The 22,592-nt window shown below is 46.6% G+C and overlaps 1 protein-coding gene across 1 annotated transcript; it reads right to left on the minus strand.

The window, feature by feature from the left end:
• Positions 1 to 8,233: 8,233 nt before the first annotated feature.
• Positions 8,234 to 21,969, minus strand: TSPAN6 (tetraspanin 6). The gene is made up of 8 exons (XM_029067969.2): positions 21,843 to 21,969; positions 20,083 to 20,271; positions 18,996 to 19,070; positions 16,167 to 16,265; positions 14,963 to 15,118; positions 14,574 to 14,657; positions 10,472 to 10,577; positions 8,234 to 9,244 (listed from the first exon to the last, which is right to left on the minus strand). The coding sequence occupies exons 1-7, from the start codon at positions 21,927 to 21,929 to the stop codon at positions 10,509 to 10,511; spliced, it is 759 nt and encodes a 252-aa protein (XP_028923802.1). The 5' UTR covers positions 21,930 to 21,969; the 3' UTR covers positions 8,234 to 9,244; positions 10,472 to 10,508.
• Between the last annotated feature and the right edge of the window lie 623 nt (positions 21,970 to 22,592).

Consider the following 22,592-nt stretch of genomic DNA (forward strand, 5'->3'; position numbering starts at 1 on the left):
AGGGGTGTGTGTGGCTGAAATGACAAGAGTCTTCTATCAATCAAGAGAATGTATGGAGAACCCCAAGTGGAAAGGTCATGAGGAAGCAACTAGCCTGGGAGTCAGGGGACCTGGGTTCTAATCCCTTCTTTGCCAACTGTCTGCTGTGTGACCTTGGGCAAATCATTTAATTTCTCTGTGCCTCAGTTTCCTCATCTGTAAAATGGGTATTAAATTATCCTCCCTCTGACTTAGAATGTGAGCCCCATGCAAGACAGGGTCTGTGCTCAACCTGAGTATCTTGTGTTTAGGAGAGTGCCTGGAACATAGTGAGGATTTAGTAGGTACCATAAAAGAAGTGGTGAAGACAAGATTAGAACCTGGTTCTACTGACTCCCAGTCCTGTGTTCTTACCACTGAGTATGTTAGCAAAACCTGTCACTTGGTGATTTTACCCCATCAGTGTGACGGCTTTAACAGTCATCAGTAGTCACAACCAGAACCGGAGCTACTCTGGCCCTGATCAATGTTTCGGGAAGTACCGGCCGTGAGTGTTTGAGAGCCCGGGAAGATGACTGGAGAAGTGGGCCCTCCTGGGTTTCTAGCTGCAGCTCACATGCTGTCCTTGCACATACCAGAGCTGGCCAGAACCTGGCCAGGGAGGGAGGGAGGAAGCCATCAGCTCTGACTACCTCACAGTGTCATGCACGCATGGCCTGGATGCCACTGGAAGTTCCCCACATCCCAGGGGGCCAGGCCTGTTCACAGCAGTCCCTTTTAGCTGAAGTTGCTTTTATTTTCAATTCTCAGGGAACCAATGGGGGAAAGCCTGCGGATACCTGAGGGTTTCAATCAATCAATCAGTTGTATTTATTGAATACTTACTGTTTCCAGAGCACTATACTAAGTGCTTGGGAGAGTATCATATAACACAGCTGGTAGGCACCTTCCCCAACCCAGTCTAGAGGGAAGCCTAATAAATCTACACAGTCCCCGGGTATAAAATCAATGAAAAAGGTTAAGACAGCTTCGTTCCTCTTGTATTAATATGTACAGTGTTGACTTCTTATATACATAACCTGTTCTCCTTCCTCCTCCTGAATGTAAATGACTTTAGTATCTGTCTCCCCTTCTAGATGGTAAGCTTCTTGAGGGCAGGGATCGTGAATATTAAGTCCAATGAAGTCTCTCAAGCTTCTGGTACAGTGCTCAATACATGGTAGACTCTCAATAAATACTACTGACTGATTGTACACCCCAGGTATCTTTTACTCTGCTGCTTCTCCTAACTAAAATATAATTTAATGTCTGTCTTCCCCACAAGATTGCAAGCTCCTTGAGAATGGTGTTACATCTACCAACTCTACTGTACTTTCCCAAGGGTTTAGTACAGTTCTCTGCATACGGTAAGTGCTCAATAAATACCATTTGATTGATTGATTCTAGAGCAGATTGATTCTCTACCAATACGCAATACTTAACAAAAAGTGGAAAAGAGGACCACAAGTAGTGAAGTCCAAGAATACAGTCAACCCAAAAGCATTGACGCTCATCACATCACGCTTTCACTGGGCAAGACATGAGAAGAGAAAGGTCAAGAGTAGGATACCCAAACTGCTGTTCTATGGTGAGGTCAAACAGGGAAACTAAATTCAGGATGTGAGAGAGAAATGGTCAACAGCAGCCTACCCAAACTGCTGCTCTATGAGGCAACCATAGAAAAAGGGAAAAAGGGAAACATAAATAGGATGGACAGAAGGCATGCTGAAGTGAGGAAGAACAGCAGACTGCTGGAAGGTAGCCTGGTCTATAGCAATGGGAAGCTGAGGGCTTGTCTTGGCGCAGAGAGTTTGAGATGATCGAGATTCCACGTGGGAGAAACTAGACTTTGGCACCCGATCCTATGCCACATTGCGGTAGGGGCAGTCTTTACATGTACACCCTGCAGAAGGGATTACTGCTGACACACTGGTCTTATCAGCCACAGCTGCCCACACTGATACAAATTGTCCCGTCAGCAGAGTCATCGTTGAGTCATCGACATATTCTTTTTGGAGACCCATACCTACATTTTTTTGGTTGTTTTTTAATTAAAAACCAGGTTTGGCCACCTGGAAAAGTATCACCTTGGAACGATAGTGAGCCTCCTATAGCTAGCTGTAAAGGAAAGGTACTGATAACAATAATAGAATAACACATGTCATTTAGCACAATGTTACTGAATAGAAATTTTTCTCCTCAACTTTGATCTCTGAACCATCCATTGACCCCAGAATGTCCACTTCCTGGTTGGCGTCAGGCAGCAAAGTCTCTATCTTCCGCTAAGTGATCTTCCTCCTTTTAAATTAGCTATACCAGTCCCCGGCTTCCTAATCAACAAATTAGGAAAGGATAAACTTTTAGTTTTCCAAACTTATTTTATCACACTCTATGGTGTCCTCTATTTTTCAGAGAGGCAGTGGGGCCTAGGGGAAAAATATGGGTCTGCGAGCCAGGAAAGCTGGGTTCTAATCCTGGCTCTATCACTTGTCTGTTGTGTGGTCTTGAACAATTAATTTCCCTGGATCCTCTATTTGCCTGTTGTGTGGTCTTGAACAATTAACTTCCCTGGATCCTCTATTTTCTCACCTTTAAATGGGGTTTAATAACTGTTCTTTCTTCCTCTTAGACTGTGAGCCCCATTTAAGGCAGGAACTGGGATTTGTGATATTTTGTATCTCCCCCAAACCCTCTTAGCACAAAGTTTGACACATAGCAAGTATAAACTAACTCTCTTCCCCTCTTCAAAGCCCTACTGAGAGCTCACCTCCTCCAGGAAGCCTTCCCAGACTGAGCTCCCCCTTTCCCTCTGCTCCTCCTCCCCTCCCCATCCCCCCACCCTCTGTTCTTCCCGCTTCCCCTCCCCACAGCACTGTGCATATTTGTATATATTATTTATTACTCTGTTTTGTTAATGATATGTATATATCTATGATTCTATTCATCTTGATGATTTTACACCAGACTACTTGTTTTGTTTTGCTGTCTGTCTCCCCCATTTAGAGTGTGAGCCCACTGTTGGGCAGGGATTGTCTCTATCTGTTGCCGAATTGTACATTCCAAGCGCTTAATACAGTGCTCTGCACATAGTAAGCACTCAATAAATACAATTGAATGAATTATTCAAGTCTTGAAATTCCTGTACCAGCAGACATCATGTATATCTAAGCAAATGTAGGAAGAGCATTTTTAAATTGCAGTATGGTAGATAGTATGGTAGATATATACCAAAACCTTATAATAAGGGATCAGATTCCCAGAATAAATTTAAGCAGCATGGACCTAGTGGAAAGAGAAGGGGCCTGGGAGTCACAGGACCTGGGTTCTAATTTCAACTCTGCCACTTCCCTGCTTGATGACTCTGTGACCCTGAGCAAGTCACTTCACTTCTCTGTTCTCCAGTTACCTCATCTGAAAAATGGGTTATAAGACTGTGAGCCCATGTGGGAAATGGATGGTATCCAACCTGACTGTCTTATATCTTCCCCAGTGTTCAGTACAGTACCTGGCACAAAGTAAGCACTTAACAAATGTCATTTAAAACAAAAAAGCTGATCATCAAAAATAAGCTCCTTTTCATAAAAGGTCCATCTTGGTCAGGTGATCAACATTTAAAATAAGCATTATTGTGGGACTCCTTCATGGTGCTCTTCCAGGCTTTTAAAAACAGGTTCAGCTTCTTTTCCAGCATTGATTCCAACAGCAATTAAAGTAGTATTCAGGGCTAACAGAAACCAAATATCCTTTCATACTCAGAAATCCATTGTTTCATGTTTGCTTTTTCAGTTGTCCTTTATTCCCATTGCTTCACCCCAACCTCTAAGTAGTAATTGTCTCAAATTCTTGACTTCTATCTATTTCATAGATTACATTTTTTAATGGCATTTGTTTAGTTCTATGTGTCAGGCACTGTTCTAAGCGCTGGGGTAGATACACAGTACTCTGGTTGGACACAATCCATGTCCCACATAAGACTCACAGTTTTATTCCCCATTTTACAGACGAGGTCACTGAGGCACAGAGAAGTGACTTGCCCAAGGTCACAAAACTGGCTACCAGACAAATGGCAGAGCCGGAATTAGAACTCAGGTCCTTCTGACTCCCAGGCTAATGCTTTAACAGTTGAGACACGCTGCTTCCCCTCTTCTTTTTGGGAAGTAATTTCCCAAAGATTAAGCAATTCCAAACCTGCTACTCAGGATCACTTATGAAAATTAACATTACTCCACCTATTAGAGAAGAAACTAAATCTCTTGCAGTTATTTTTTGTGCCTATCCTCAGCACTCATATGGCTATACCCGATTGAACCTTTGATTTATTCAGTGTTTGCCCTGCGTGTTAATATTTCTTCAACTATCTCCCTCATTAGAAGGTAAGCTCATCGACTTGCTTCTGTTGTACAATTCTTTCCAAGCACATAGTACTGTCACGGTGGTATTTATTGAGCACTTTACTGTGCTCTGCGCTGTACTATGTGCTTGGGGAAGTACAATAAAACAGAGTTGGTAGACATGTTCCCTGCCCACGAGTTGACAGATATGTACATAGAGAAGCAGCGTGGCTCAGTGGAAAGAGCCCAGGCTTGGGAGTCAGAGGTCATGGGTCCGAATCCCTGCCACTGCCATCTGTGTGACCCTGGGCAAATCACTTCACTTCTCTGTGCCTCAGTTCCCTCATCTGTAAAACGGGGATGAAGACTGTAAGCCCCACGTGGGACAATCTGATTACCCTGTATCTACCCCAGCGCTTAGAACAGTGCTCTGCACATAATAAGCATTTAACAAAAACCAACATTATTATTATTATTACATAAGTGCTGTGGGGCTCTGTGGATAAACCGTCAGAAAAGGAAAATTGAGGAGGGCACCCCGAAATCTCTGTCCCCTTCTCCCTTCCCGGAAGAAGCCCGATGTGGGGGAAACGTTTGTGAACTGTTGAGCTCCCGGAGCTGAGATACCCAATTGGGACCCCCTCACTTTTCATTCTGAGAAGAGGCAGATCCATCTAAAGTAGTCCAACTTAGCACAATGGGGGAAGGCAAAATCAATACAAATGTAAGATAAGATGCAAAGAACTACTCCCTAAAAGCAGAGAATACTTTTTTCTGTTGGCTTAGTACACCTACCAGGGCACCCTGGGAGGGAAGCAACGTGGTCTAGTGGGAAAAGCCAGGGCCTGTGAGTCATAGGACTTGGGTTTTAATTTCAGCTCTGCTACTTGCCTCTGTGTGACTTTGAGCACATCACTTCTCTGTGCCTCAGTTTCCTCAACTTTAAAATGGCGATTCAATAACTGTTCTCCCTCCTACTAAGACTGTGAACCTCAAGTGGGACCTGGTGGTCTTGTATCTACCCAAGCGCTTAGAACAGTGCTTGACACATAGTAGGCGCTTAACAAATACCACAGTTTTTGTTATTATTTACTTGTATCTATCTAGCCCTCTGCTTAGACTAGCACTTGACACAACATTACATCAAATTTATTGAGTGCTTACTGCATGCAAAGCACTGTACGGATGCTAGTCGGTGCTTAACAAAGACCATTTCAAAAATAACAACAACAAAAAACTCCCTGTGTCAGAAATTCTGCAGGCTGCTGTCTTGTCTTCTAATCTCAGTTCTACCACTTGTCTGCTGTGCGATCTTGGGCAAGCCACTTAACATCTCTGTGCCTCAGTTACCTAATTTGTATAGAATCTCTGTCCCTAGTGATTATCTCATGTCTACACCAGCACTTAGTGCAGTGTCTGGCACAAATTTATCTACATATCTGTAATTTATTTACATATCTGTAATTTGTTTATTTACTGATGCCTGTCTCCCCTTCTACACTGTAAGCTCTTGTCGCAAGGGAATGAGTTTGTTTATTCTTACACCGGAGAAGCAGCGTGGTTTAGTGAAAAGCCCACGGGGTTGGGAGTCAGAGGTCATGGGTTCTAATCCCAGCTCCACCACTTGTCTGCTGTGTGGACTTGGGCAAGCCGCTTAACTTCTCTGGGCCTCAGTTACCTCATCCATAATATGGATATTAGGACTGTGAGCCCCACATGGGACAACCGGATTACCCTGTATCTACCCCCATGCTTACAATAATAATAATGTTGGTATTTGTTAAGCGCTTACCATATGCAGAGCACTGTTCTAAGCGCTGGGGTAGACACAAGGGAATCAGGTTGTCCCACGTGGGGCTCACAGCCTTAATCCCCATTTTACAGATGAGGTGAGGCACAGAGAAGTTAAGTTACTTGCCCAGTCACACAGCTGACGAGTGGTGGAGCCGGAATTCGAACCCATGACCTCTGACTCCAAAGCCCGTGATCTTTCCACTGAGCCACACTGCTTCTCAACAGTGGTTGGCACATAGTACATGCTTAACAAAAAACATTATTATAATTATTTTTATTATTGGACTTTCCCAAGCGATTAATACAGTGCTCTGCACACAGTAAATACTCAATACTGCCTAATTGACTGAAGTATCAGTGGGGTGGTGTGCACTTTATTCAAGAGGCCAACCTGGAATGCAGGAAACCAGGAAAGAACAGTTCTCTTTGAGCAGAGGCTTGGAAAAGAGATGCAGGATAGCCAGGAGGTATGCACTGGATTGGGCATTTCTTTGTCCACTCCAGAACACCTCAACGTTACCCGTCAAATACGGTATTTCCCCCATCTTCTGCATCAGCTCAAGTCCACATCCCTTAAACGCTTGAATACTCAGCCCGCCCCCACATCTTCACAGCGCTTAGGTACACGTCTTTACACTCAGTTGCTTCCCAATCAATGGATCGTACTTACTGAGTGCTTACGGTGAGCACAGCACTGTCCTAAGCACTTCTCCGACCTGTAATTTCTTTTAGCTTGTCTTCCGTTTAGATTAGAAGTTACCTGGGGGAAGGGATCACATCTATTATATTCTCCCCAGTGCTTAGTAAAGTGTTCTGCAAAGAGTAAGCACTGAATAAATACTATTGATCGATTGGGAGTGGCCCTGTGCAGCTTCTGCTACTGGGATCACCAACTTAAATTAGCTTTTGTCCGTAAGGAAATTCCCCCTGCACTCCTCTCACCATCAAATATTGCAAGCAACTCGAGGGCAGGACTGCATCTACTTACTCAGTTGTACTCCCCAAGTATTGATTATGGGATAGGGGAGTTTGTTGCATCTTCTACAGCCCACTCACTAGAAATGGAAAAGGTTGGAAAACACTGGGGAAGAGAGCAGCAGACATTCTGCAACAGACCCCTTACCCAAAGATGTTCTGGCCATAGCATCATAACTTCCTCGGGGGAATTTTAAGAGAACACACAGAATTCCCCAAACGGCAATCCGGTCGGCAAACAAGGGGATCCTTTCACGAGCAGTGACAGAATGAACACAGGGGGTCATGGCCTTGGTCTTCCACTTCATCTGAACCGCAAGGTCCAAGTAGAACAACCGCCCAGATAGACTCCTCGGTGGGGACGCGACCGACTGCTGCGAGGGGGTTCGGAAAGGACATGCCCTGTGGACATGTGTGTGGAGCTGGCAGGCGGCAGGGTACTCGATGCTATGACTTCTCATGTGCATGGTGGGGGGTGCATGATGCAAAGACCTCATAGTGCATCCGGTTCTGCCCAACTAATGCCTCTATAGACCACTCCAGCATGCACCTAGGCACGCTTCTGGGGCTAGCAGAGGCAGGCCACAGCTACAGAAACCTCATTGGGCCACATCACCAGGCCAATCTCCAGCGATGACTTCAATCCCTTCAGCTCCCTGAGCCCGAGGCCAAGGTTATGGTCTCTTTTTAGGTTCCTTGGTAGCTCGTCATGATGGCATAGTAGTTAGTACTCTGCGTTTTGGCCACAAGCAACCTCGGTTCAAATCCAAGTCAGGGCACAGGCGGGGAATTGTTTTCCTAGAAGCAGTGTGGCTTGGTGGATAGACCACGGGCCTGGGAGTCAGAAGGACCTCTGCCACATGTCTGCTGTGTGACCTTGAGCCCTTCACTTCTTTAGGCCTCAGTTACCTCATCTGTAAAATGGAGATTAAGAGTATGGGCCAGCCCCATGTGGGACGTGGACTTTGTCCAACCTGATTAACTTGTATCTATTCCAGCACTTAGAACGTTGCTTGGCACATAGTAAGCACTTAACGAGTACCATTATTATTATTATATTTAAACCATTAATATTTCTTCAACCCCATCCAAATCCTCAATAAAAAATTCAGCCGTTTTCTTAGAGGAAAATAGTAAACCATTTATTGTGATTGGACAATTGGAATTCTAATTTAATGACCAAAAGAAAAAAAAAACCTAAAAAACAAAAAAAGCAGCACATAATACTGACAATTAAGTCACGCCAACCGGTGGATGAATACCACTTAAGGCTAAAGGGACTCTCAGCTATATCACAAGGCCCTGCTACAACTCAAGAGGGAAGGGGGGGAGGGGTAGTAGAAAAGAAAATTGCTACAGCATGATTAAGAGTGAATTAGTCTTCAAAAAGAAATAATAATAATAAATGGAAAAATGATCCCTCCACAACCATAGAACAAAAAGAATATGAAATCCTTGATTCAAGAAGTGACGAAGGGGGAAGGGTGGCAGAACCCTGTTTAGCCAAGAAGAGCTGCCTAGTGGAGGGCAAGCCAGGCCAGAGATGGTTGCCAGGAGCTGGTGGCTCATTGATGGATGCTCGGGGTGGGTCGTGGGCGGGGACTGAATTTCACAATGAGATCCTGCTGCCTGTTGGTCCAGCAGAAAGGTCAAATGGGCACGTGAGCCTGGAACCTTATTGAGGCCAGTCACGCGTTTTCCAGTCGATCGAGATGAAAAGTGTCAGTTAATGGGGGTGGGGGGGAGGCAGAGGCGGAAGCCACTTTACCAGATGGCCGAAGAGTAAAGCTAAGATCTGAATCACAGCCAATTACCTCGAGGTAGCATTTCAGGACCTGGAGGAAGAGTCTCCCTCTGAGCACCTCTCTAATCAGGAAGGGGTAAGGCACTGAAATGGTGCAGCTTTTAGGACATCGCTCGCGCCAACCATCCCGCCGGGTTGACGCTCTTAGCTCGGAATGCTCTCCGGCCTATCGGCACTTTGGGCTAGATGGAGCCGACGCTGGCCTCGGAATTGCTTGAGTCGATCTTGGGGGAATCGGTGTTCAAACGTGATTTCAGGAGGTTGGGGATAGAAGAAGGCCGTGAAGTGCTTTCTTTGGAAGGGAAAGACATGAAAGAGTGTCCTAAAGGTACAAAAAAAAAAAAATTGGATTAACGTACTTAACAGCTACAGTAGTAATAATTGTGGCATTTACTAAGCGCTTACCATGTGGCAAGCGCTGGGGTAGACACAGGATAATCAGGTGGGACACAGGTCTGTCCCATACGGGGCTCACAGTCTAAGGGGGAAGAGCAAGTACTGAATCCCCATTTTACAGATATAAAAACCGAGAACAGGCGAGTTAAGTGACTTGCCCATGGTCACACAGCCGGCAAGTGGCAGAGCTGAGATTAGAATCCACGTTTCTTGACTCCTGATGCTGTGCTCTTTCTACTAAGCCACCCTACTTCAGTACTTCCCATTTTTCAATATCTGGACTCACAAAGAGTCAACTACCTCATACACTCTCTCCTCTCCCTGTACACCTCCTGGCCAGAGAGAGTGAGTCAAGGGCAGGGGGGACCCCAGCCTTCAACCTACCCTTCCACAGGGTGGATAACCACCACACCACATCCTCCATCCAGCCTGGGGTCACCTGGCCCTGCACCCCACATCCCAGCAACCAGCTCAGTAGGGAGGGGGTGGCCATTCGCCCACCCTGCAGCCACCCTGCCTCTGGTCTTGGACTGTCCACTGCCCCGTTGTGAAGCCTGGCCCGAAGAGAGGGTCCAAGGACCAATTACAACGACCCCTGGGTGCAAAGTTGGGGAGGGTGTTGGCGGAGATGATGGATCTCATCTTGACCCCTGGAAGACTCCCACTCTTATCACCAAACCCCTTTTCCACTTGGAAAGATTGACCTGCCCAAGATGTCAAAATGTCTGTGGGCTAGAATTTGCTCAACCAGAGTTGGGTCAAAGGCCTTGGGAAGTGGATGCGCTGGTAAAAGGAAAAGAGCGTGTTTACCAATGCACTTGACGAAAAGAATGCAAACATTGTAATAATAAGGCACCACTGAAAAATCTAATCTAAAAGAAGCCATTTTTGATTATTATACTAAGATTATTATAAGGCACTGCACAAAGGCAGACATATACTGAGGGCCTCTTACCCTTGCACAAATGTTATCATACAAGCATCTGCCGATCTCAAACCCCAATCTCAAACCACTGCCCATCTCAAACCCCAAGTCCAGGCTAAGACCCAATCACAGGAAGTCTGAGTACATTCGCGATCCGAGCTCAGACGCAAACAATCCAGACTACAGATGCGGATGAATCGGCCCTACCTGAAAACAAAATGGATTTACCTTGGTCCTAAGGAGGCCATCCTGCATGCCAACTTGGCTACACCATTTCATATTGGTTATTTGTGATGGAGCGGGAAAGGCAACAGGCAAGGAAGATCCCGATCAGCTGGAAATAAACATCACCAGAATCAGACACAGGAAATACAGGGCCTGCAGCCATATAACTTTTCACAGTTTCCAGTTACCTTTTGGTTGATGGATAGCGTGTTTTTTAATGGAAGGTCTTAAGTACTTACTATGTGTCAAGCACTGTTCTACATGCTGGGATAGATACAAGTTCATCAGGTTGGACATAGTCCCTGTCCCACATGGGGCTCTCAGTCTAAGTAGGAGAGAGTAGGCTTTAATTCCCATTTTACAGTTGAAGAAACCAAGGCACAGAAAAGTTAAGTGATTTGTCCAAAGTCACACAGAAAGCAACTGGCAGAGCAGTGATTAGAACACACATCCTCTGACATCCAAGGCCGTGTTCTTTCCACTAGGATATGCTGCTTCCTTAGTTGCCCAATTTGATGTTTTGCAGAACCTCACCTTGGCTCAAGCGAAAAACCTGGACTATTTAACAGTAAACTCCTCTGTGTAACTGTAATGTTCACAGCTGTCACTTGCAATGCCTCCAGAACCGGAGATGGAACTTCTAAGGGATGAGAATTCTGAGAAGTCACGTGTTTCCTTTCTTCACTGGAAGGTGCCAGACCCAGGCGCTACCCAAAGTGACACGCTGCAGGGCAACTAAAAGGGAGACCCGACATGTCCGACTGTACAAACCAAGGAGCCAGAGACGAGGGTAGGAGGAGCCTGCTTAAGCACGGGCAACTTAGGGTGAAACACCAGGCTCAATTTATATGGTCTCAAGTTTCCTTTGGGAAGCCTCTACAACTGCTAAAATACCTGGGTCTGGAGGTCTCCAGAAGGTACAGGAGATTTTTCTAAAAATCCATTCCCCAGGTCAGATGAAGTTCCAACTTCATTCAACATGAGACGAGCAAAAGGCAGAACCCTCTGAATAACTTCCTGTTTGGAGTCTTGCTATCGCAGAATGCAAAATAATCAAACCTTTAAGTAGAAGCACTTCCTAAAATCAGGCTGGGAAACAAGACACTGAGCCCCAGTTGAATAATACAGAAAGAGGGCCAATATTTTGTTCATGGCAGAGCTGAGCTGGTTATGTTACATTTTAATTGATATTTGCCCAAATCAAAACTCTATATCTGTGGGCGATCATATAAATTCTAGAGATGGAATGGTGTGTAATAATGTTCGTATTTGTTAAGCGCTTACTATGTGCCGAGCACTGTTCTAAGCGCTGGGGTAGACACAGGGGAATCAGGTTGTCCCACGTGGGGCTCACAGTCTTAATCCCCATTTTACAGATGAGGGAACTGAGGCACCGAGAAGTTAAGTGACTTGCCCAAAGTCACACAGCTGGCAAGTGGCAGAGCCGGGGTTTGAACCCATGACCTCTGACTCCAAAGCCCGTGCTCTTTCCAGTGAGCCACGCTGCTTCTCATAGCCACGCTGCTTCACTGAGAAGTTACATGCAGAAAAGGGAATCAAAAGAATTTCTTTTATTTATGGTATTTAAGTGTTCACTTTGCACTGTACTGTATTAAGCGCTGGGGTGGATACAAGGTAACTTCTCTGTGTCTCAGTTATCTCATCTGTAAAAGAGGGATTAAGGTTGTGAGTCCCATATGGGACAGAGACTGTGTCCAACCTCATGACCTTATATCTACCCCAGCACTTAGATTAGGGTCTGGCACATAGTAAGCACTTAATAAATACCATTAAACAAATAAAGGTTCGGACACAATCCATGTCCACATGGGGGGCTCAGTCTTAATCCCCACTTTATACACGAGGTAACTGAGGCACAGAGAAGTGAAGTGACTTGATCAAGGTCTCACAACAGATGAGTGGCAGAGCCAGAATTAGAACCCAGGTCCTTCTGACTCCCAGGCCTATGCTCTGTCCATTAGGCCATGCTGCTTCTCAATCAATTATATTTATTAAACACTTGCTGTGTGCAGAGCACTATACAAAGCACTTGGGAGAGCACAATACAACAATAAAACAGACACATTCCCTGCTCTCCATTTTCTGAGGGGCAATGTCTGCTTGAGAAGAGGGATTCCTTATTTTGCTTCGGAAACGAATCATAGTTCTGAAAAGCCAACAAAACTCTGAGGTGTTTTCCTCAATGAATTGCTCTCAAGCAAAGCAAGGTATGCTTCTATCAGTCGATCGATCTATCAGTGGTAATAAGAGTGCTTGCTATGTGCAAGGTACTATTACTAAATATGTAAGAAAAGTACAATAAAGTTGGTAGGCATGATTCCTGCCCACAGAGAGAGTTAACTGTAAACGTTCTTTTTAAAATTACTGACATAATAATAATAATGTTGGTATTTGTTAAGCGCTTACTATGTGCAGAGCACTGTTCTAAGCGCTGGGGTAGACACAAGGGAATCAGGTTGTCCCACGTGGGGCTCACAGTCTTCATCCCCATTTTACAGATGAGGTAACTGAGGCACAGAGAAGTGAAGTGACTTGCCCACAGTCACACAGCTGACAAGTGGCGGAGCCGGGATTCGAACCCATGACCTCTGGCTCCAAAGCCCAGGCTCTTTCTGACATCACTGGCCACAGGGGCAGGGGGAGTGGTGGTGCATGGTGAGTAGAAGCAGGTCAAATGGAATTCAAGTTCAAAGAAGAGTTTGTTGTTTCCTCTTAAGTTGGAGTTGAAGAGTATTTTACCCATGTGAAGATAACAAACCACACATGGGAGTCAAGAGTGTCAGGCTGAAAAGAAAACAGCCAAAGGGATTTCATGGCTTTTGTGGGGGTGTTTTTTGACCTGTATATTCCCAGGAATTAAAATCTCAAGCAAATAGTACTAACAGTAGTAATAATGCCATTCATTAAGCTCAGACTACGGGCCAAGCACTGGGGTGGACACAAGATAAACAGATTGGAAGATAATCAGATTGGACAGAGGTTCTGCCCAATATGGGGGCTCACAGACTAAGAGGGAAGGAAGGAGAGGAGGGATTGTATCCCCCTTTTACAAATAAGGAGGCTGACAAGCAGGGAGGTTAAGTGACTTGCCCAAGGCCACACAGCAGGGAAGCTGAGGAGACTTGACTTCCTGATTCCCAGTCCCATGCTCTTTCCACTAGGCAAGTTGCCTCCTTCCCCTTGAATATGCTGCCTACGTATGCTCAGGACCAACAGTGAAGCTATCTTTAGATTCCTCCTCACCTTAGAGTATAATCTCCTTGTGGGCAGGGAACCGCTCCTACTCTCCCAAGCACAAAGATGGGTTGCACCCAGTGGGCACCCGATAAAAACCACAACAACCAGCTTCGGCCCGTTTGAACATGACAGACCCAACCTGTTTTGAATTTGGCACCGTCACTGGGCTCTGGAAATACTTACATGAAGGTTTTGTCTCATCCATTTTTATAATCCGGAGAGAAAGGGGATTCCAAAGTTGAAGAGCTTCCATGGAAAATTCCCTCCCTCCAATTCTTTGAAAGGGACGTCCACATCCGGTCCCTAAGCAGCAGTGCTTGTGGCTGCCCTGTGGTTGACATCAAACTTCTGTGTGCTCTTGGGCCAGCCACTTAACTTCTCTGTGCCTCAGTTACCTCATCAGTAAAATGGGGATTGAGACCGTTAGCCTCGTCTGGGACATGGGCTGTGCCCAACCTGATTATCTCTTTTTAAATAATATTTAAGTGCCTACTTCTGTGGTACACACTATACTAAACGCTGGGATAGACACAGGATAATCAGGTAGGACACAGTCCATGTTCCACGTGGGGCTCAATCTTAATCCCCATTTTACAGATAGGGTAACTGAGGCACAGAGAAGTTAAGTGATTGGACCAACGTCCCCCGGTAGACCAAAATTAGAACCCAGATCCTCTGACTCCCAGGGCCAACCTCTTCCCTCTAGGCCACCTCCTTCTGTTTTATCTACTCCAGCACTTAGTACAGTGTCTGGTACAGAGTAAGCACTTAACAAATAACATTAAAAGAATAAATCCTCTGGAGAGAGAGAGATCTTTAAAGAAACTAGGCCTTAACAAGACCTTACCTGGAAACAAGCGACCCCAAAGGAAATCCCTGCCACAATGCCCATTTTGGACTCAATGACAGTCGTTACCTTTGAAAGGCAGCCCTGAGGAAAAAATGAGAAAGCTCGTGAGCCCAGACAATAAGCTTGCTTTCAAAGCCGGACGCAGCTCCAAGCCATTCTGCATAGCAAAGACCAACAAGGGACCCAAGGAGTGCAATTCACTTTCAGAAAGGAAGGGTGGGTTCATTCTGTGCAGTGCAAACAAAAACAGGTTGACTCTCAAGGCTGTCCCTTCTCAGCACACAAAATATCTCATCTCCAAGTTCAGGCCGGGCTCACTAGGGTGAAAAATTCCAAAATGGCTTCGGCTCCTAACCCAGCCTGATAGGTCCAAAGATGCCTCTTACCTCATGATACACTTTGTTTGGGATTTTACTTATATCCTTCAGATCACTCTCACTGCATTTCTCCGGGTCCGTGCAACAGCTCTGAGGAATTCCTTTCTCTTTGAAATAGGCAGTGTTGTTCCAGTCCGTAAAATTATTGACACCACAGCACTGCAACTGGAAACCAACATAAACGTAGATGATATGAATACCATGGAATGAGCAAAGAAAATGATGTTGATAAGGTGGCTTGCAAGATTAAAGTGGCCAGCAAGAGTGATTTAATGTCTTACTGTGGCCCTCACTGAATTCTTCTCAGCACTCATTTTTCTAATCCCTGAATACCAGACCACTTAGGACAGGAAACCTAGAAATAAATGTCTGTCTCTGAACTTTGATGATTCTGTCCAGAAAAATAATATTACTCCAGATAGAGAGAATTGGGAGGAAAGGGGGTATGCACAACCGTCCATTCGTTTATTCAATCGTATTTACTGAGCACTTGCTGTGTGCAGAACACTGTACTAAGCGCTTGGAAAGTACAATTTGGCAACAAATAGAGACAATCCCTACCTAAAAATGGGCTCACAATGTAGAATGGGGGGACAGACAACAAAACAAAAACAGTAGACAGGCATCAATAGCACCAATATAAATAGAATTGGAGATATATGCACATCATTAATAAAATAAATAGAATAATAAATATGTATAAAAATACACAAGTGCTGTGGGGCAGGGAGAGGGTAGAGCAGAGGGAGGGAATGGGGGTGATGGGGAGGAGTAGAGGAAAAGGGGGGCTCAGTCTAGGAAGGCCTTCTGGAGGAGGTGAGCTTTCAGTAGGGCTTTAAAAGAGTGGAAGTGTGCTAGTTTGGCGGATGTGAGGAGGGAGGGTATTCCAGGCCAGAAGCAGGGCATGGGCCAGGAGTCGACAGTGGGACAGGCGAAAACGAGTCACAGTGAGGAGGTTAGCGGCACCAGAGGAGCAGAGTGTGTGGGCTGGGCTGGAGAAGGAGAGAAGGGAGGCGAGTGTAGGAGGGGGCAAAACTTCTCAATCTCCAAAATGTTAGGCCACCCTCAGAATACTACCTGGTCCAGGTTCCAAAGTAATGAAAATTACGGTATTTGTTAAGCATTTACTATGTGCCAGGCACTATACTGAAGGGCCCTCTGACCAAACTTTGAAGAAGTTGTCAGAAAACAGCCCCTAAATCTAACCACTTACAGTTCTCTGGATGGTGTTCACTGCCTCACTTCTGTGATCCACTGTCCCATTGTATCCTTTTAAGGTGTCCATGTAGTTGGCATAAAAGCTACTCTTGATCTGCAGCAAGGAAAAAGCAATGTCAGCACACAAAACCCTCTAGAAAATACCTCTCATATGATCTGCTAGCATGGATAAAACTGTTCTTTGATTTCAAAGAAATCAAGGTTTTCCAATCTGTGGATCCTAAGGTGCCTGAGAAGAGGCTTTCTCTTCCCCAGGGTTCATCTGCCACAATTGAAGAATTCTGTGAAAAATTTCCTTTGTGTCCTGCCTTCCAGATAAACATTTGTCCAAATAAAATAATTTATGCCATGGAAATTATAAAGAATAGTGATTATCTCATTTACTTTACCATGAACATCTACTTCCAGGGGGAGTTTGAGTGGTTCAAGAAAAGTGGTTACTGATCTGAAAGAACCTGAAAATACTGAGGCAAACCATGCATGCAGGTGAAGAGTAATAATGTTGGTTTCCTTGATAGACAATGTTGATCAATATAGATGAATGGTATTTATTGAGCACTTATTGTGTGCAAAGCACTGAACAAGACACTTGGGAGAGTATAATACAACAGAATATATATAATATTTATTCTTGTTGGGGAGAGCAAGTGGGGAGGACTCTACTTGTTTACTCAGCAATATCCATCGATCAATAAATAGTATTTATTGAATGCTTACTATGTGCAGAGCACTGTAGTAAGCATCTGGGAGTGTACAATACAACACAGGTGGCTGACACGCTCCCTGCCCACAGTGAGTTTAGTCTAGAGGAGGAGACAGACATTAATAGATTGATATGAAGGAACCCGGACATGTTTTTCATCAACCACGCAAATGGTATTGAAGGCGGGGGGCAGGGCACCCAAAGTCTGAAAAAAAAATTGCATGGTGGCAATGGGTTCAATAATTAGGGTGAATTCATGGTCCCAGGAAGTACTTCAGGCCACAGAAGTCCTCTATTCTTAGATGATATGAATAGTAAGCTTGCAAGGAGAGTCTAGACTGCAAGTATCTTGTAGGAAAGGGATCATTTCTGCCAACTCGATTGTACTGTATTCTCCCGAACACTTCATACATTGCTCTGGACACAGTAAGTGTTCAATAAATACCCATGATTGATTGATTTGCTGAATTTAGGCATAAGGGTTTTTGTATTATTAATCAGCTGGGTCCAATCAATCTATCGATGGTATTTACTGAGTGTTTAATATGTGCAGAGCATTGAACTAAGCACTTGATCACGGGCAGCCCACCAATCACTCATGGACACTAGTCACTGGATCCCTGCCTTATCAATCATTCAATCAATTACTTGTCATAAATCCCTTGTTGAGCTCTGTCATGTTTCTGCTGGAACCCAGGTCTCCTTTCTACTAGTGTCTTGCTCTTCCCATTACGCCACACTGCCTCTCAAGTGTTTGGTCATTAGATTTTTGACCAGCCCATAGGTTCTACTGAAATTAGGGTTTCCTCATCAGCCCTAACACCCCACTTCTGTGTGCTTCATGACAGTACACATTAATCTCTCCTTTTGAAACTGCCTCCCAATAGGTTTTACACTGCTTCAAACTGAGGCTGGACTCGATGCTAGTAGAAGGTTTGTGATGGGAAAAAAAATTGATGAGCTTTTGAATTTCACTTGAAGACCACTATTGAACCTTGTCTAGAAATTGGCTATAGAGAGCAGGTCTTGTTTCACACCTTAAAGCATCACCCGCACACTCTATATTCTTAATCTTCTAATTTTTTATGGTATTTAAGTGCTTACTAAGTCAGTTGATCATATTTACTGAGAGCTTTCTATATGCAGAGCACTGTAATAAGCGCTTGGGAGAGTACGATATAACAATAAACTGATACATTCCCTGCCCACAATGAGCTTACAGTTTAGAAGGGGAGGCAGACATTAATATAATTATAATATAATTAATACATTACAGATATAGAAATAAATTACAGCTATATAAATTTGTGCCAGGCACTGTACTAAGTGCTGGGGAAGACACGAGATAATCACTAGGGACAGAAAATCTGTGCCCAGTTTACAGATGAGGTAACTTAGGCATAGAGAAGTTAAATGACTTGCCCAAGGTCATACAGCAGATAAGTGGCAAAGGCAGGATCAGAATCCAGGTCCTCCGACTCCCACACAACTGTTCAACTGTTTACGGTTTCTCAACTATCTACACTCCCCCAGAAAATAAGCAAGATTGTGTGGATAGTGGGAAAAGCATTTATTTTGTTTCCCAACTATTATGTGCCTCTGTGCCTAGAGATTCCCTTTTTCAAAATCAGGAATGTGTCAAAATCTATTCAGAAATGACGTTGTGATTTTCTTTAGCTACCTCTTTGGCTACAGCACAGCAAAGACCCATATTAGAAAAATTAGCGATTTTCACTCAGGGAGAAAGACTTCTAGCACTTCTAGAACTTGACCGCTTAAAGTGTCGAACCATTTCCACCTCTCTCTAAAGTAATAATAATAATAATAATAATGTTGGTATTTGTTAAGCGCTTACTATGTGCCGAGCACTGTTCTAAGCGCTGGGGTAGACATAGGGGAATCAGGTTGTCCCACATGGGGCTCACAGTCTTAATCCCCATTTTACAGATGAGGGAACTGAGGCACAGAGAAGTTAAGTGACTTGCCCACAGTCACACAGCCGACAAGTCTCAGAGCTGGGATTTGAACTCATGAGCCCTGACTCCAAAGCCCATGCTCTGCTCTAAATTTAAATTTAAAGTTTAAACTCCAACTCAACCAAGATCTTAAATTCAGACTTACCTCATGTCTGAAAACAAATCCTACTACAGCAGCCACCAGCTCAACTAAGAAAATGAGGGTCAGGAACATGGCATACTAAGGACAGAAAATAAGTCAAAATCAGCACAAGTAAGCAACACCTTCCAGCTGACAGAGATACAAAGAAACGATGTCATCACCTGGACTGTAAACTCACTGTGGGCAGGAAACATGTCTAACAGCTCTGTTTCACTGCCCTCTCCCAAGCACTTAGTACAGTGCTCTGTACACAATAAGTGGTCAATAAACATCATTGATTTGATTGATTTGATTTACTCCCAGTCAGCCCTTTAGTATTTCTAAAAAGAGACACTAGGGCACCTTCCCCAAGCCCTCATTTCCTCTACCCACCCACCCTCCCCTCGGCAAAGCCTATGGACTTGGATCTGTACCCTTTAAGCACTCGATATTCTCCCGACCCTCACCACTGATATCCATATTCTTATATTGTGTCATTTTCCCATTCTGAAACTTATTTTAATATCTCCTCCTGTATACTATAAACTCCTTATGGGCAGGGATCATATCCCCCAACCCTATTGAAGTGCATTCCCCCAAAAGCTTAGTGTTCTGCACACGATAAGTGCTCGATTACCTGACACAAAAATAAGGCTAAAATTCTAGTTTTAGTAGTTTTCCACAAAGAACAGGGAAATCCCACTACAGAACAGGTTTGGAGAGGCCACTAGATTAGCAGCATTGTGTAGCGGATACAGCACGGGCCTGGGAGTCAAAATGTCATGGGTTCTAATCACGGCTCTGCCACTTATCTGCTGTGTGACCTTGGGTAAGTCACTTCACCTCTCTGAGCCTCAGTTACCACATCTGTAAAATAGGGATTGAAACTCTGAGCCCCATCGGGACAGGATCTGGGTCCAATCTAATTTGCTTGGATCCACCCCAGCGCTCAGTTCAGTACCTGGCACCTAGTTAGCGCTTAATAAATACTATTGAATGAAACACCACAATAATCATTAGTCCTAAAGAAAAACGCCATCACAAGTAGAAGGGGCTGAAATGTATGAGAATGATGAACAGCGAACGCTCTTAACGGGCAGATATCACTCACCAGTTTCAGCATCCATGTGCTTCCACGGCAGGTGGCAAAACAGCCGAAGGTCCCCAAGAGGATAATAACCGTGCCTGTGCCGATGAGGACGAACGGGACATTGGTGGCTTTCTCATTTAACAGGGAGAAATAGACCTCGAGGCTCACCTTCCCCCAGATGCCAACTGCAAGAAGGATGACACCTGTAAACTGAGGAAAATATATGAAAATCAGTTACAGTTGCATTGGAACAGGTCAGAATACAGACGGATAATAACTCATTATGGGAAAGGAGATGACGGAGATAAGCCACAGCATAGCCGCCAATGGGAGCAGTGGGAGGGAGTGGTAAGGCTGGGGTGCGGGGCAGAGAGGGGTTGCTACCCAAAGAGGAGCAGCACGGTGTAGTGGCTACAGCCTGGGAGTCAGAAGGTCATGGGTTCTAACCCCTGCTCTGCCACTTGTCTGCTGTGTGAGCTTAGGCAAATCACTTCATTTCTCTGGGCCTCAATTATCTCATCTGTAAAATGGCGGTAGAGACTGTGAGTCCCACGTGGGACAGGGATTGTGTCCAACCCGATTTGCTTGTATCCGTCTCGGTGCTCAGTAGAGTGGCTGGCACACAGGGTTAACAAGTACCATAATAATTATTATTATTATTAATAAAGACTCTGGGGGTGGGAGTGGGGGTCCTGGCCCATCTGTCCAGCTGCTTAGAGAGGGTCCTGTGGCCGGCCTCGGTGGGTGGGACCTGGACTAGGAAAGCAACTTATCAAACCCTTGAACTTTTGAATCCATCTGGTTTACGTCAACGGGAGAGGGGAACCCAAGGCATCGCTGCCTCGGGGAAATTCAAACTTCCTCCTCTGGGCTCCGGCTGAGTCTCCGGCGCTGAAAGAAAACTTCTTTTGTTGGACAGTGTCCGGGAATTCAAGACGGACGATCTCCCTTCCTCCGAGCAGGGGGCTGGGAGGCGGTTGGGGGTGGGGGGATAGATGGGGGAGGCCGTGGGGTGGGCAACCGTGGGTTGGGGGGAGGCAAGAGGGGGTGGACAACGGTGGGTGGTTAGCCTGGGTGGGCAGCGGGGTGGACAGCAGGGGGTGGGCAGCCAGGTGGGCAACCGGGGGTGGGCAGCGGGGGGAGGAGAGGGAGTGGGCAGCAGGGAGGTGGGCAGCAGAGGGAGGACGGGGGTGGGCAGCAGGGGGAGGACAGGGGGTGGGCAGCAGGGGGAGGACAGGGGGTGGGCAGCAGGGGGGTGGGCAGCAGGGGGGTGGGCAGCAGGGGGGTGGGCAGCAGGGGGAGGACAGGGGGTGGGCAGCATGAGGGTGGGCAGCAGGGGGGTGGGCAGCAGGGGGGTGGGCAGCAGGGGGAGGACAGGGGGTGGGCAGCAGGAGGGTGAGCAGCAGAGGGAGGACAGGGGGTGGGCAGCAGGGGGAGGACGGGGGGAGGGCAGCAGGAGGAGGACAGGAGGAGGGCAGCAGGGGGAGGACAGGGGGAGGGCAGCAGAGGGGAGGACAGGGGGAGGGCAGCAGAGGGGAGGGCAGCAGGGGGCTGGGCAGTGAGGGGTGGGCAGAGGGGGACACACTCACCCGGCTGGGGGGGAGGGGCGCCCCTCGGAGGAAGCGATTAAAGGAAGAGGACAGGCTGACTACCCCAAAAACATGCGGCAGCTGGTGGCCCCCCTTGTCCGCCCCTCCCCCCTCCCCAGCCCCCCAGCCCGGGCCTCCCTGCAGCGCCCCCAGCCCAGCCCAGCCCAGCCCAGCCCAGCCCCCACATCGCACCCAGAAGATGAAGGTGTAAGTGAGCAGGACGGTCTTGAGGCAGGTGATGACCGGCTTGGTCTGCAGCCTCCGGGACGAGGACGCCATGGAGACCCCCAACCCGCCGCCGCCGCCGCCGCCTCCGCAGCCCCACTCGGCCGCCCCGGACCCCAGAGCACCGCCTCCGACGCCGCCTCGCCCGACCCGCTCCGGAAAATGCCGAACAGCCGAACAGCCGAACGCCTCGGCCGCCCCGGACCTCAGAGCACCGCCTCGGACGCCGCCTCGCCCGAGCCGCTCCGGAAACCGCCGAACAGCCGAGCGCCGCCCCCGAGCCCCTTCGGAGAGCCCGAGTCCTCCCCGAACGGAGGGAGGAGGAACGTCGAACGCTGCCGGAAACGAGCGGAAAGGTCCGAGCGCCCCCTGCCGGCCAGCGCCCGCCACGACCCTGGACGAGCACCTTCCCTCCCCCGCCCCCCCCCCCCGGGAGCTAATAATGTTGGTATTTATTAAGCGCTTACTATGTGCAGAGCACTGTTCTAAGCGCTGGGGGAGATAGAGGGGAATCAGGTCGTCCCACATGAGGCTCCCAGTTAATCCCCATTTTACAGAGGAGGTCACTGAGGCCCAGAGAAGTGAAGTGACTTGCCCACAGTCACCCAGCTGACAAGTGGCAGAGCCGGGAGTCGAACCCATGACCTCTGACTCCCAAGCCCGGGCTCTTTCCACTGAGCCATTCATTCAATAGTATTTATTGAGCTCTTACTATGT

Source organism: Ornithorhynchus anatinus, chromosome 6, assembly GCF_004115215.2.
Source record: "Ornithorhynchus anatinus isolate Pmale09 chromosome 6, mOrnAna1.pri.v4, whole genome shotgun sequence".
Taxonomy (NCBI): Eukaryota; Metazoa; Chordata; class Mammalia; order Monotremata; family Ornithorhynchidae; genus Ornithorhynchus; species Ornithorhynchus anatinus.